Source organism: Cephus cinctus, unplaced genomic scaffold (genome assembly GCF_000341935.2).
Source record: "Cephus cinctus unplaced genomic scaffold, Ccin1 Ccin1_scaffold0508, whole genome shotgun sequence".
Taxonomy (NCBI): Eukaryota; Metazoa; Arthropoda; class Insecta; order Hymenoptera; family Cephidae; genus Cephus; species Cephus cinctus.
Window position 1 is genome coordinate 183,814 of NW_014333173.1, and position 16,330 is coordinate 200,143.

The 16,330-nt window shown below is 41.1% G+C and overlaps 1 protein-coding gene across 6 annotated transcripts in view; it reads left to right on the forward strand.

Moving 5' to 3' along the window:
- Positions 1-16,330, forward strand: part of LOC107268270 (phospholipid-transporting ATPase ID) — a 28,685-nt gene that overhangs the window by 6,867 nt on the left and 5,488 nt on the right. For 3 of the 6 annotated variants that reach the window (XM_015740888.2, XM_015740889.2, XM_025085591.1), the window contains exons 1-8: positions 10,111-10,530; positions 12,739-13,206; positions 13,374-13,764; positions 14,292-14,350; positions 14,458-14,670; positions 14,766-14,971; positions 15,052-15,207; positions 15,304-15,946. In XM_015740888.2, the coding sequence (XP_015596374.1) occupies positions 13,165-13,206; positions 13,374-13,764; positions 14,292-14,350; positions 14,458-14,670; positions 14,766-14,971; positions 15,052-15,207; positions 15,304-15,946 (1,710 nt within the window). In that variant the 5' untranslated portion in view covers positions 10,111-10,530; positions 12,739-13,164. The other 3 variants (XM_025085593.1, XM_015740894.2, XM_015740891.2) reach the window with 3 other exon arrangements.

Consider the following 16,330-nt stretch of genomic DNA (forward strand, 5'->3'; position numbering starts at 1 on the left):
CCGCCTCCCAACCTTAAAAGGCCATTACTTATATACGTCTATAGCGAGAGGAAGTACGACAGCGTTACGTTGACGTTGGAGAGAGAGAGAGAGAGAAAGAGAGAGAGAGAGAGAAAGAAGGAGGAACTGGAGTATAAAAGATTAGGTCGCGTTTAGATTAAATAAAGGAAGGCTAAGCTAAATGGAATGATACTGCGAGCCGCGCCCTTTTCTATCTCCGGCCCAACCCTTTCGCATCGCCGCAGGAGTTCGCCCAAAGACACCCCCCTTCGCCAACCTCCCCCTAGAATTTTGCATTTGTTTCTTAAAATCTTGGATTTTTCTTCTGGTGTAAGACGTAGCACCCCCTCCCTTCTTCGTCTCTCCCGCCCCTCTCGCGCGTTCAATACAGTTCAGAGTCAAACGCAAATTGTATTTCATCGGCACTGTAGTCGAAAAATATTGAAACAAAATTTATATCGAGTTTCACGGTTGAAAGGAAATGACATTTATTATAGACTGGCTTCTGACGAGACTTTCGGATAGAAAGTTTTAGATAAATAACTTACTTTTTTTTTTCTTTGCCGAAGCTCGTATAACGAAGCGCGACACACCCTGTGACGTATATGTTTTGCTGACGTACAAGTCCGAGGCTTCGTGGACGACGACGTTTTTGACTGGTCGAGGAAAAAAAAAGTCTACCCGTTGCGTCGATGATTTTGAAAATTTTGTGTTTTGAGATTTTTTAAAAGTTTTGGTATACCTCGCGTGAGTGCGAGAGAGACGGAGTCATCGGGACTTTCGTGGGTAAGACAAAGACAGACGTATGTAAGACGAAAAATCCCGACTCGGTATCCTTTCTCGAAATTACGGTTTCGCGCACGACGTTTCGAAGCTCCATAATTTTTCATTATACGAATTGATTAAAGATCCCCTTACGTTGTCAGCCATGTCCCTCTGCCACGACTTGGATGGCAGAGGAAAAAATGAAGAAGCGACTAATGACGCGCGTCCTTCGATATGGCGTCCCCAGCGGTGCCTCGAAATTGAAAAATTATCGCTCCTTCCTGGTATAGCGTTAGTCCGTTATTAAGCTAACGGTAAATAATTAACCAGCCTTGGCCATAGGGTAAGTCGGTCGGACAATCGAAGAAGTCAACTTGGACAGCAGTCGGTGTGATAGTAGTTCGGCGTATCGTCATTCCACGCTACCCAATGCTACCCGACCCACCATTATTACCTTGCTGTCTCTGCACGGTCAGTATGTAATAATAAGCTTCAGGTCAACCATATATATATATATATATATATATATATATATATATATATATATATATATATATATATATATATATATATATATATATATATACATATATAGGTTTAATTACAATAATTAAAAAAAAAGTATCTAGAAACCATGTAATTTCGCAAGGTCGTCGCAAATGGCTGTCAGCCTAGTTTTCTGAATCGTCGGCTGCCATTTTAGATCGATTTGTGAGCGACGATATGGGGGGGAGGAATCATCCCTTAAATTTGGTAAAATGTAGGGTTAGGTGCGTTCGTAAATTTTTGGAACTCGCAGAGTCACTTTGATAAACTACACCTCCGTCCCACTTCACACCCCCTTACTCTAACCTGTATACCTGCCCCACCCAATGTATTTACTTTGACTCGGCATAATTAAGGGTACGTTTTGCCGTGTGAAACGGTACGCGCCGAATACGTGACGAGTCTTTGGATTGGCGTGGCAGAGGAAACTCTGACGTAATAGACGTAATCAAGCATCGCGAATGAGAATGGCGCGGTTAAGGGGAATTTTCATTAAGCCGGACACGCGAATCGACACGGGGTGGGGATAATTTTTTTTTTTTTTTTTTCATTATTAATCATGAAGTTATCTTTGCTGCTACCGGACACGGTTTCCGGTATGATTGATGATTCGTTATGAGACCTTTTCTTTTTGTTCCTCTTTGGATGGCTTTGCGAACGCATCGGAGTCGAGTTTATTAATTCGTTGGGCGGTTGACGATTTAATCAATTGTTGTGACGCGACGCGATTGTTTTTTTCATTGTGACGTTGCCGAAGATATATTGTCGAGTACGTAGTTACATGAGAATACAGATTTATTCGCCCACGTTATTATTTATTAATGTGCTCTCTGTATGTGGTTGCTTCCTTTTTTTTTGTCGCACGTTTTTTGGTTTCATTCGTCCTGTCGCCGGCGCGAGGACCAAAGACTTCTCTTCGGTATCGTCGTAGACGGAAGCTCCTTTGAAGCTCGGGATAAAGTTCTCGCTTTTGATCGTATTTTCACTTTTTCTACGTCGTCTCGCTTTCTCTCCTTTCTCTTGACATCTTTGTCTCTGCGGTTTCGCCCCTGGGACTTTACGGGACACTCGAAATGTCGAGATTTGACATTTTCGAAATGTCAGTGTTTCGCGATATTTAAAATTGCTTCGCGAAAGGGGAGACTCTGACGACCGTATTTCGTTATGACGCTTCTCTGTCGGCTTAACGTTTCTCAAGTTTTATGAGCTTTGTGATCCGAGGAAGCTTTTTTGAAAACTGAAAAAAAATTTTCAAGGTCACCAATGAGTTACTGAAACGCTGTTCTTTCTCTACAAAAATTGTCATTATTTGTTTCGTGTCGAAAAAAAAGCTTCGTTCAATTAACACGAGGACATCGTCAAGTATACTAGTATCGAGCTTTTATATATTATATGCGTGCCACGAAAGCACGGGAATGACAGTGTTTCCATAAAGCCCCTAATTCAGGTGAGTCGGCGTATCGAAGCTTTTTTTTACGCGAAGAAGCTCGGCGTCGCGACGACAGTGCCAGTTCGCCAGTTGCGACGCCAGCGTCAAAGCGTCAGTCGGGAACGGCGCAAGCTCACGAGCAGATCGCGGCGCCCGATTCTCTCCGTGCCTCTACACTTGAACTTTACGAGCTTTTTTTTAACACAACGTCCCGTACCGTTATTGTTGACTGTTTGACGTGGCCGTAGTGCGAGCAGAATTTTAAAGGAATCGAGTTAATATCTTCGAGCTTTATCGGCAGTTGTTCCTGAACTTGAAAGAAATTACGCGGGCGGGAAATTTAAACAGTTTAAAAAGTTTTTAAAGGATCGACAGACTTTTCATTGACGACAGCTTTTAATTGGTTACGAGTGCCGTTCGATAAGGTGTGGTGATAACTCGGAAGTAACTTGAAGTAGTTTGTAACTGGTGGAAAAAAGATATATATATATACTTGAACTTTTTTTTTTGTTACTTTGTATCTCGAACAGTTATCCAAGTTATAGTCGAGCTTTTTTACACTGCGACAATGTATCTGGAACTTGTATCGATTTTTTGGAATCGATTATCGCAACTTGTTCGATTGTGATGGTACGAGTGTCTTATGGAGCTTTAAGCTCGGTTTCGTCATAGTCAATAGTGATGCTAGATGAAAAGCTTTTGCAAAGCAAGTTTTCGAATCAACGTGTAAGCGCCTATACGTACTTCAGCCTCGTCGGTAATACGGTGGCCGATAAATAACCCGCAATTGCGACTAACCACGTAAACTTGACTGTAAATTGCGCAAAGTCCAAGAGAAATAGAGAATGACGCAAAGCTGGTGTAAATGATCGAGCGATATTTTCAATTCTGCTCGATTAACGATCTATAATCGTTCCAAATTATACATATCGAATCGATTTGAATTTTCTTTCTCGGATCGATTTAAAAGTCGTACCTGCGATCAATCGATTGGCAATCGAATTAACTCATCGGTTCGGCAAAAAGCCACATGTTCAATAATGAAAGGAGAGATTACATAAGATCGAGGCGAGCCCATGAGATAGATGAGATAAACAAAATTTTTGTCCAGCAAAAAAAATCGTGACGCAAAAAAATCAAAAACTTTTTTTTTGTAAAACTTGGGTGTTATTTTTTCATATCAAACGACGAAGAAAAGTATGCAAATTTTTTATCTCGATAATACGTCTCACGGGGGAGAGTGAACGGGAGGACACAAAAGGACGAGAAAGCACAAAGAGTAAAGGTGCAAAAACGAAAAGCGAAAAAAAAAACGCAAAAAAAAAGACGGTCCCTTAAATGAAAGTGTTCTACTATGCTGAGACATGACGCGTCGTCATATACAAGGTAAACATTGCGCGATAGATTTACATAGGCGTATGAAAGGCGACATTAAGCCCGCACTAGTCAAACACGCGGTTTCGTGCGATCAACCGTGCGTGCATTAAGATCCCGTTTTCAAAGCGCTCGGAGCGACGCTCTTCGTGCACGGAGACGACGATATCGTGTCCCCCATATTATACATCACGTATACATAATTGACGTACATATAGGTATATACAATCAGTAAAGAAAAATTTCTTTTTTAATTCCCTTGGGTCAATTTGAATTTTACTTAAAATCGCACAAAAAAATTCACACAAATTTCACGTTATCGCATTAAAATGATGTTTATTGCTTCGTGCTTGTTTACGTGAAAATTATATTTTACCCGCGCGAATTTTTTTCATCAAGGTTCTCAAATAATGCAACGATGCAGAAAATTGACAAAAATCGCGATAAGCGTTATCATACGAATTTTGATATTTGGATTCAGAACCGAAGAATCGCATTTATTTATCTGGCCAAAAGTTAATTTCTTTATAATTCAATAGTTGCTCCGCTTTTTAGCGCGCGGATCGTTAGGCAGAAGAACTTTACCTCGTCATTGTGCATGTTTGTGAGCGATAAGAAGAGGCGCGTAGATTTGCAACAGGACAGGTATATATCATTAGATGAAACGCATAAGTCTCGTAAAACAATCGAGATAAGAGCACGTTGTATTAACCAGGTACATAAATGAAAGCAGTCGAGTCATCATTTGCCCTCGTTAAAAGTGACCAATCTCGAGTCCCCTGTAGATTTGTTCAATCAATGCAAGAAAAGAGTGATTGAGCTTTCTGGGAACAAGAAAAAGAAAAAATACAATTTTCCATAGCCCAAAAGGAGGAATAAAATAGAAAAAGCTTCTTTGGGTAAATACGCTTTTCCCTGAAGCGGTATAATGAAAAATTTAATTACCCTGTAATCAATGACCCCCCCCTCCCCCCTATAATTACAAGACTGGAACGGTCTTAATGCTGTTCCACGTATCAATTTTTTTGCGATAACCAGCCACCCTCAACCAGCGATAACGTCTGTCAGTCAATGATATTAGATCGTGCACAATAATTTATTTACATTTCTTTTATTCTCTTACTTTTTCCTCCTTCTTTCATTTTATTCTTATTTTCTCGAAGCAGAATTGTATTATTTGGTACGCGATTCCCCTCGTACCTGGTGATAACGGAACTCTTGATTGCCAAATGGAAAACGAGAGTTCTAACAATTACTAGTAAGCTACTGGTACATATATATACATATGGTATACATATATATATATTTCATATATGTACGTATACTTCAGCACGTATCGTTTATTGATCGAGTTATGCTAGTTATTCATACTGGTTCCTCGGACATAATTGAAAGGCATTCGTAAGTAGTATATTACCCGGTGAAATTTGTTCTAGAAGGAAATAATACGAGAATCACTCGAGTGATGATATACGTCTATATATATATAAATTTACGGTTCCGTCGTAATGTATAAGATAATAAAACAAAAAATTGCTAATTAGCCTGAAAGCTCTGTCTGACTATGACCCCGTTTTAACCACTACTTCACGCAAAGTAGATGTGACACTGTCAATAGTCAGACACGATACTCTAACCTCGGTAATAGCTACTGTTCATTTAATATATATATATATTTTATCTCTGTATATCAGGTGAAAAGACGCATCCGCTCGATTTGTCATATAGACCTGAACGTAATGGCGTCGGGTCATCCTGAGCTATGACGACTTGATAAATTGATACGCCTCGTGTGGTCAGTCGGTTGTAAGTTTGACGTGGACATCGATCTTTAAATGGATCGGAAATGAGTTACGTAATTTTTCGCACAAGCTCAAGCCTCGCGAATCGAGACGAACTTCCGGTACAGACGCGTAGCTTAATAGTGACGTAGTATCGGGGTACGATCGTAAAGGTAAAACGTAACGAGTAAAATGTACAAATTTGACTAATTAATGATTTTTTTTTTTTCGTAAGCGCTTGTTATACGCCTATTGTTATTATTACTACCGGAAGTGGCACATATCAGGCATCCATAACAAAAAAAAATGTTACTCATATTGTGTATCCTGTTGCCGACGCTACCAAAGCCAGTCAGATCGCACTCGGCACGGGCACGCACGTCGTTAACTCAATTAGTATCTCGCGAACGATAAAGCGCACGTTAAGGTCTCATTCATACCGAGCTAAAAACCTTAAGTCGAGTTCACAATCCAATGTAATTTCGTTTTATGAGAATGACGCAATGAAAAAAAATTTTTACCTTGTGTTTTTTTTTTAATATTAAAAAATTCATTATGAGCATTTTGATCGAAAAGTATTCTAATTATTGTTGTTATTATCATCAAAGCGCCGGCAGTTGCCAGTAGCACCTTGTATGCTACTTGTGGGAATACGCTGTCACTCTAGGCATCACCTTGTGGTTGTGTACGATCGATAGGCACCTTTATGATTTATAACTGTGCTTTTCCATCATTTTGAAAATTTGTCACTGTTATTGTCTCAAATCGATCAGTACTAACAAGACGTTTTGTCTGCTAGTTTCGTGGGTTTTTTTTTTCTTTCACATGTGAACATATGTGGGTTCTCGGAGTCATCACTTTGGTATAGTCAGTTTGGTATGATGTGTATGACGATAATTGACTGTATAGTAAGAATTGAGTAGCACGTTGGGCGTTAGGAAATATTTTTTTAAATCGTTAATGCTGGTTTGTTGTTTGATTGTTTTTCTAAAGGGGATTTATCAAATACATATACATATATACATGTATGTAATTCTATAACTTAGTGGGTATTTTAGATTGACGTTTTTTGCATTAATAACTACGAGAGTCCGTGACGCGTGCGTCGTTACTGTAGCTTAATGTCCCTGTAGACACGTCAGGTATGGAATAAAGTTTTCTGTTAGAATCAAGGATTCTTGAATAGATAATGAGTAGCGAAGGGTGGGCGTCGCGGCGCTACGCGTCGGTTATCGAATAACCACCGTATGCATCGTCATTTTTCATTGTGATTATAGCATGTGTGTACGAGTTTAAATTTTTATGGTATTTAACAATTGATAATTTTTTTCTTATCATTAATTATTGACAATTAAAATTTACGATAAGCAGTAATGTCGAATTTCACATTGAAAGGAAAGCCACGACGTTCTCGTTATCAAAGCTTATAAGTACGTGCAGTTGATATTTCCATTTGAAAAAAGTGATCGAATACTTAATGTATATTATTATTATTTTCTTATCAGCTATAGAAATGTGTATTTGCTGAAAAAATGATTTTCGTGAATAAGAAAAAAATAAGGCGAAGGATGAAATTATTTAATATTATGATTCTCAATAATTTTCTGGCCACACCCCTTCGGCTTCGATTGACCTACATTCGTTTAATATCGTATATGACAGTATCTACCGAGGGTGGGTTAACTTTTTGTTGTCGAGCATATTAAATAAATTTTTGATGAAAAAAAAAGTCAAACATGCGCGCGCTTTTGCGTTGTCCCTTTTTGTCCAATGGCGACGTCCTTACGCAAAATAGAGTTCTTTCGTACACATGGGACGTCTGCGTCCTTGAGCAATCAGAGAAAAATCTTTCGATCGAATAAGACAAATCGGTAATCGGGTACATTGAATGCGTTTGGCAATTCCCGTTTTCTCTGCCAATTCCAATAAAAACTACAGTGGAGGGTCAGGTTTTAGGATTAATAAATTAAAGAATAATTGAATAATAATCGAACCAAACGCTTGGTTTGCAAAGCGGGTCGGAAAGACCCGTTACGTATTTTCGTGCGTGAGACAGACCCGTCACTTGTCCAAGGATATGGGAATGGAGAATTTGCGTCTGCGCACTGACTCACATAGACATTCATACATACAAAGAATCATCTCCAGTAATCACTGAGTCTCCATGTGACAATTCTTGATAATGGAATTCAAATGCAAATACGAATTTTTTGTTTTCGAGCATATTAAATGAATTTTTAATGAAAAAAAATGTCAAACATGCGCGCGCTATTACGTCATCCCTTTTTGTCCAATGACAACTTATGGAAAATGGAGGTCTTTCGTACACGTGGGACGTCTGCGTCCTTGAGCAATCAGAGAAAAATCTTTCGATCGAATCAGACAAATCGGTAATCGGGTACATTGGATGCGTTTGGCAATTCCCGTTTTCTCTGCCAATTGCAATAAAAGTGAACAGCGGAGGATCAGGTGTCAGGATTAATAAATTAAAGAATAATAAATATAACTATATAACCGAACCAAACGCTTGGTTTGCAGAGCGGGCCGGAAAGACTCGACGAATCGGGTGAAGCTGGTGAACGTGGAGGAAGCGGAAGTGACGCCGATAAAGAAACAGAGATCGGGGATCTCAGTGTCCAGGAGCTGGCTCGCCCTGAAGAGGAGGCCGTCGACGTCATCATCGTGGGAAGAAGGAGGACCGCAAGGGAGGTGACCAGCCACCCCACATGGACGCCACCCTCAGGACACCGGCCAGACCCCCAACACCGGATATCCTCACGTCATTATCACGCCGCGGAACATCCGACCTGAGACCTGACCTGGTCTGCTCGACGGGTCGTCATCAGGGTTCAAATAAGTCTCGAGGTGGTCGCGAGACGACCTCAGCGTTATCATCGTGCCTGAAAGCTCATCACCAGGTGGCGCTGGTGGTGGTGGTGGTGGTGGTGGCGTGGGAGCGTCTCTTTTATACCCCAAGAACAATCAAAAGACGTAATTTTTCTCTTCTCTCGTCCTCGGACCTGCTGGGGTACAGCCACTCGGGCACTGCCGGCAGTGCTTTGGGTACTCCATATCCTGGACTGGACTTGGTCTACGAAGGGACTAGTAATTTTTTTACACCAATTTTTACACCCCAGAGCCAAGACTCGTTTGATGCATCTTTTACGAGCTCTATTAAGCCACGCGACAGACGACAATCCTTGAGGGGGAGTCACTTGGGCCATTCACATATCGACAGACCGTCCATTAACGGGAGACCGGAAGTAGCGAGGAGAAACTTGGTAAAATGTCGCGCAGTGCAGCTACACGTCCTATGCAAGGTATATATATAATTATTTAATTATTTTTATAATAGCCACGTGTCTGCTTAATTATTTTAATCAACATTCGATGATTCTCTACTGGTTGAACCGCAGTATATTTAATGTACCATATAACGTACTGTGACTTGAATTTTTAGGAACTGCTTCTTTTCATTAGAAAACAGGATTTTTTACAACCGGAAACAATCCTTGCCTTTTTTTTATAATGTAACCGTGCGATAACTCGCTGAACGATTTCTTGTGGTCGTCCAACGAGAATCGGCTGACCATTGCGATTACGCGTAAGGAATTTAAGAACTATAACTGATACTGGATACTTAAACGATATATACATTGTATAATCACTAGTACGTCGATAGCCTTGTACATACAATAATATATTTATCACTACCATGGAATTACACGTATCAAATATACGTCCAACGTGAAAATTGACGCGTGACCATAAACGCTTATCGTCCGACGGTCCTGATAACGAACGATTTTGCCTACTGACCTAAATGATAAATATATGCACAAAGCATTCTTATCATTTAATCAATTCGACTTCCAAATTACTAAGTCGCGTGCCTGCCAGCATATTAAACAGATAAGAAATTACCATAGCACTTTCTCTCGAAATTTTTTTTTTCCTTATTATTTACTAAAAATTATTGATGATAAAAAATTAAAAATTTTGTCCAACAAAAAAAAATTTTGACAGTTGTCTAACGGGTGGAAGAAGGACGCTTTGAAATTTCGCGGCGAAAGACTCGTGGCGCCGCGTAACGACGCCTCCGTCGTGGGCGCGTGCACGCCGTCGCGACGCCCTCGCAGGTTTGCCGCACGTAACGTTCGCTCAACGTCGAGGTTGGCAGACGGTCAGGGTGGTGAGGGTGGGAGACGGGACTAGTCGGTTTGACACTCGAACCAGGCAGGCCATACTAACGTAAAGGAGGATAGGAAGTCTTTGCCAGCGTAATATGAGCGGCTGCACGTGATGCGTCCAAAAGTGACCTGAATAGTGAATTTTGGATATTTTATATTTTAATGCACGGAAAAGTGCGGCCGAGCTGTGAAAGGGTGCGCGCGTGGAAAAGTCGTTCACGTCGTTCACGTCGAGGGCAGGAGAGCTCGGCGAAGCGTCGTGAAAGCGTCGTTCTATCGATTGCCGTGAAACGCCTAGGTCCTCGTCATGGGGACGACGACGTCTCGACGTCAGTCGTCAGGAACTTCCTCCGCTTCGTCGCTTATCGTTATCGCGTCAAGTGGATTTTACCCCTTATCTCAAGGCCACCCTTTTCCTACCGTAGGCGGCTTCTCTCATTGACTGGTACGATACGCATTACCTTATCCGGCAAGGTATCCATATACAATACACATATCCATACCATACGCATATACATATGTACTCGTACCTCACATACGTGACAATGAGCATTTTCATTTTTTAATTTTCAAAAAAAAAAAATATAAAAATTTCATCGTATCATAGTGTCCAAGGTGTTTGACGTGTGAACAATTTTTTTTTTCAATTTTTCATCGCGAAATATCACATTTGGTTTTGAGCTATTTTGAAAGTGTGTGGCATGTGCAGATTTTTCTTATCGCTTTTTAATTGCGTGTACGCACTTTTTTATCGAATGGACATTTTTTGAGGTTTTCTTTGACGCGATTGTAGGCTTTGTACTTTAATCCGGCTAATTCGTCATTGTAAAGGGAGTAACCCGCGTTTTGATAATTAAATCGTATGTTGGCCCCAGATGCTCTTTGCCAACGTATGGGTCGTGTGTGTCTCTGTTCTAAGAGGAATGTATTAATAAACGGCCGCGAATGACTAAACTTCCTCTCGTTATCGATGCCGTAACTCGGCTACGTTACACCCACGTGGAAGTCACTCGAGCGTTGGCTAATTTCAAACGTGTAAATAAACCGTGTATGCTGTCATTATTCAAACTGTCCAAGAAAAGATTCGACGAATTCGCGATATCGTTCTTATCGTCGTTCCAAGAGATCGGTCTTTTGGCTCACCTTTTGATTATGCGAAAAGCGTATGTATACGCCTTAACAAGTGTGTCTATCGTAGCGACTGACATGTGAAACGTCATTGGTATTGACGATTCTGTCCGAGAGTGCGCCGCAGTCAAAGGGTTAAATGTCAAAATCATTCGGATAGAACGTACTGCAAAAATAAATTTATCATTCCTAAAAATATTTCAAAAAATTTTTGAAAAAAAATGTTGACTTTTTTTGGAAATTTCACATTTTTTTTTTATAAAAAAAGTATTTTTTTTTCGTCGATTCATACGCTGGAGTTACTTCTTTTCGACTTTCAATTACCGATGACGTTAATTTGAGAACCACTGACCGCTTGTCTGACTTACGTAACGCTTAGCACTGTTTCCCCAGCGCAAAGACGTTCGCGAATCTCTGGAAATCCGAATGCAGCGACTCGGCTTACGCCGAGTATAAAGGCTGCGGTCGCTCTCATTATTTTAGGTCGCTGTCGCGCTGCGTAACCGTTGCGTATTTTCGTGCGTGAAACAGACCCGTCACTTGTCTCAAGGATATGGGAATGGAGAATTTGCGTGTGTGACTCACGTTAACGTTCGAACGTACGAAAAATCATCTGGTCCCCAGTAACCACTGAGTCCCCACGTGACAATTGGTGATAATTGAATTCAAATGCGATTACGATATCCAATGAATTTTCGAAAATCTAATGATTCACGAGGCCCATTGATCGTCGATCGGTTATAATGGCGTCGTTATATATCGTCTTCATTGTTTATACAGCTTGAACGATATACAATGAATCTCGCGGTGACCTCAAATGATAATTGGAATAATTCCGAATGATAATTGCTCATAATTTACGTATAATGACTCACAATGAATCTATGAGAAAAATTAATGATCTGGAGAAATCGTCGATTCTGTAAATTCTCATTGCTGGATGCTGCGTACAAAATTTTTTTGATATCGCTCGAAATTTAAGTACGGATTTTTTTTCCAGCAAAATTTTTTTCACGTATCTCAAATTCCAACGTGATCTGTACACGCATTGCACTATGTATAAACAAACACACGTGCAAAGATAGTTTTGTTTGTTTTTTATTGGCATAGATGATCATTGATAAATTACAGGTCGATATATCTATATCTTCCATGAGTATTTTTTTTTTATATGAAATTGATCTAAGAAATTCTTATTGTACGCGTTTCAGTTTTTCTCGCAAATAACAGACCGTTCTAACGATTGACTTGGAGTTATCGTTAACGAGGTATAGACCGACTGGGGAGGATTTGGTCGAATCAATATTATCGTAAAGAAACCCTTCAGTAAGCGATTTCGATATCATCCGTTAATTAGAGTATCAATCGACGTCGATGCAATTTTCAAATGGTCGATGACGTCATGCGATGAAAAAAATGCAATATCCCGTATAAAACGGACCCCATACGTTTCTGTCGCCATCTCTCTCTCTCTCTTATTATTTTGCTGCAACCTTGTTGAATCTATTTCTCTTTGCACCAGAAGAATTGACGAAAGTGAAAGAAGTGAAAAAAGTCCGAAAAGAACATGTAGAGAGTCGGGTGACCGCGACGAATCGGGAAGCGTCGGGACGACGAAGGACGTCGTCATCGGGAGAATCGTATCCGGCCAAGGACGATCAAATCGATCGCGATCGATCAGAACCGGAAGCTGGGCGTAAAATGCGCGAGGACTTGCGTCCTTTTAAAAGTGAGGTGTGCGATCGCCCTAACGAGTGTTACAGTGACAGGTGGCTGTTGCTAGTCCGATAGGGGAAGGGTGTTCGTCCCCTGCGAGAGATGATAAAGAATGTGATGAATAGTGAGAACTATGTAAAATCGACGGAGCCGGAGGAGACGATCTCGTGGGCACGTGACAAGTGCCACGAGGAAGTGGTTGGCTATAGAAAAGTATTAGTTGCGTAGGCTAGCGATGAACGTTGAGGTCGACACACTTGAACTTGAGGTCTTTGAGGTGAGAAAATTTGCATTATTTTAAATAATTATTTATTTATTTTTTTCACAATTTTCCCTCGTACACTCATTTCACGTTTAAATTCATTGGTCCCGTACGTTTTTCTATGAGTTTGAGAAGCGATTTGGCTTTGCCACCTGGTCTTCTTTCTTTATCCATGACCTAAGGTGAAGGACGGTGCTGACGAGGGTACCAGGGAGAACGTGACGACTCCGGATCCGGATAGCAGTCGTGGCGGTGCACGCCGGAAGAAGCGAAAGCGCCGGAAGTCCAAGTGCAAACAGCAGACTCTGGCGCCACACATTATAGTGAATCTACCCTCGTCCTCGGATGAGGTCGAGCCGGCTGGCGAATGTTCCAAGAGGGACTCCTCTAGTAGCCTAGGTGCTACCAGCAGGCACAACACCCTCAGAGAGTCCTTACTCACGGTTCTTGGTAAGCTTGTTGTCTGGAGAGGGGCCAGGTATCGGCCGACGCCGACGTCCTCCTCGTCGGCACCGCCAAACTCACCACCTGCCACCGAATGCATAGGACGAAGTAGCGCGTTCTTTTCCAGCGGTGAGTTCCGTCGGTCCTTTTGGGAAAAAAGAAAATTTGAAAAAATAAACAAAAAATTTTAAGGACATATATGGCGCTTGTGGTGTCTGATTGACGTGGTAAATCGATCGTTTAGAAATTTGTCTTTCTTGTAAATCTCTTGCGACTTACATGGCTCTTCTCGTACGTGCACGTTACACGTTGGCCGTGTCGGCAATTACTGGTTTCCATGTACTTACGTAAAGGAATAACGTGGCTTATCAAAGCACGTGTTTCATGCTTGAGAAATTGATACCATACAGCAGGATGCAGACCGTGTTCTTTTAAAACGAATATTTTGAACCTTGAATCACCTGTGTTCTTTTCAGACCTCTGTGCTCTTTGTTTGGATGTCTTGAAAAGAAAATACTTGCTCGATTCCTTGTATAATGACTCAACCAAGAGAATCATCGAATGTTCATTAAGGCATAGGTTTATAATTACTAATGATACCCAGTCAATTGATTGTTGTTGTTATTAAGAATGAAAAAAACTTTACTTCGTTTCAGAGACAGAGAGGCGAATTCGCGCCAACAACCGCGAGTACAACTCACAGTTTAATTATGCGGTAAGGCTATACGATATTCGAGTTAATAAATATTTTTATAGATACTTTTACTGAGTTACGTTGCTCCTTGCTGTTTTATTATTAACATTTTTCTCCTTTGTTCACAGAACAACTACATCAAGACGTCCAAGTATACGATTCTGACGTTCCTGCCATTAAATCTGTTTGAGCAATTTCAGCGATTAGCTAATTTCTACTTCCTATGTCTGCTGGTGCTTCAGGTGATACCTGCAATATCATCCCTTACCCCTATCACTACAGCCATACCCCTTATTGGGGTCCTTATGCTCACTGCCGTCAAAGATGCCTACGACGACTATGTAAGCATTTTGTAGATTTATAAAAAGATTTCCTACTGTTTTTTCAAAGTGTGATCAATCATTGACATATAATAATGTATCTGTTGTTCCAATAGCAACGACACAGCAGCGACTCCCAAGTGAACAATAGGAGATCGCAGACCCTGCGTGGTACCAGTTTGCGAGAAGAAAAATGGTCCCAGGTCCAGGTTGGCGACGTTATCAGAATGGAGAACGATCAGTTCGTCGCTGCGGATGTTCTTCTGTTGTCGACGAGCGAACCAAACGGCCTGTGTTACATCGAGACGGCAGAATTGGACGGGTAGGAATTGTAGGCTTGAAACTCATGTATAATTTATGACCCAATCATGGGAATAATAATTGTCCCATTTGTAATCACAGAGAAACGAATCTGAAATGTCGTCAGTGCTTGATAGAGACTGCCGAAATGATGGACAACCACGAGCTGATTGGTCAGTTCGACGGAGAGATCGTCTGCGAGACCCCAAACAATTTGCTTAACAAGTTCGACGGTATACTGACGTGGAAAGGACGGAAGTACGTAAAGAAATAATAAATGATAATTATAAAAACAAAAATGATATACAATTATATCAGGATGCCGCTAAGGTGATCTCTTTCTATTTTTTTCAGGTACCCGATGGACAACGACAAAATAATCCTGAGAGGTTGCGTCCTCAGGAACACCCAATGGTGCTATGGCGTGGTGATCTTTGCTGGCAAAGATACCAAACTGATGCAAAACTCAGGGAAGACCAAGTTCAAGAGGACCTCCATAGATAGGCTTCTCAATCTTCTAATCATCGGGATAGTGTTCTTTTTACTTTCAATGTGTCTATTCTGCATGATCGGCTGTGGCATTTGGGAGAGTTTAGTGGGTCGTTACTTCCAAGTGTATTTGCCCTGGGACTCGCTGGTGCCTAGTGAGCCACTTAGCGGCGCCACAGTGATAGCATTGCTCGTATTTTTCTCGTACGCGATTGTCCTGAACACGGTGGTGCCAATCAGTTTATACGTGAGTGTCGAGGTCATTAGATTTGTGCAGTCCTTCCTTATTAATTGGGACGAGGAGATGTACTATGCGCCTACCAATACGCACGCCAAGGCCAGGACGACGACACTCAACGAGGAACTTGGTCAGATCGAGTACATCTTCTCGGACAAGACCGGAACCCTGACGCAGAATATAATGACGTTTAACAAGTGTTCCATCGCTGGGAAATCGTACGGTGACGTCATCGACGAAGTCACCGGCGAAGTTATTGACCTAAGCGAGGTGAGTGTCGTCCTTCGACATATCAATTGTTCATTCTCACGTCGTTCCATAAGAATTCCTGAAACGTTTTCCGACTATTCACAAATTTTATGAAATAAGAACTGTGCTACAGTGAGATAAAAAAAAAGATAGTGAAAACTGAATGATCCTTACACTGCGCACTGTATTTATTATGCGCACTGCATTACAATTACTCAAGTCAATGATTTCTTATTTGTTTTGGGTACCGTCCATTATTTTACATTTGCACGTGCTTCATGTAATCCTTTGAACCCTCTATTTATCGAAGACATTGGCCTGCTTGTCGACCACGTTCAGTCTGACAATTAGCCAATGTCTTAGGCCGATACGCTTGATTTTTTTTTTTCCATGCATATTATTTAG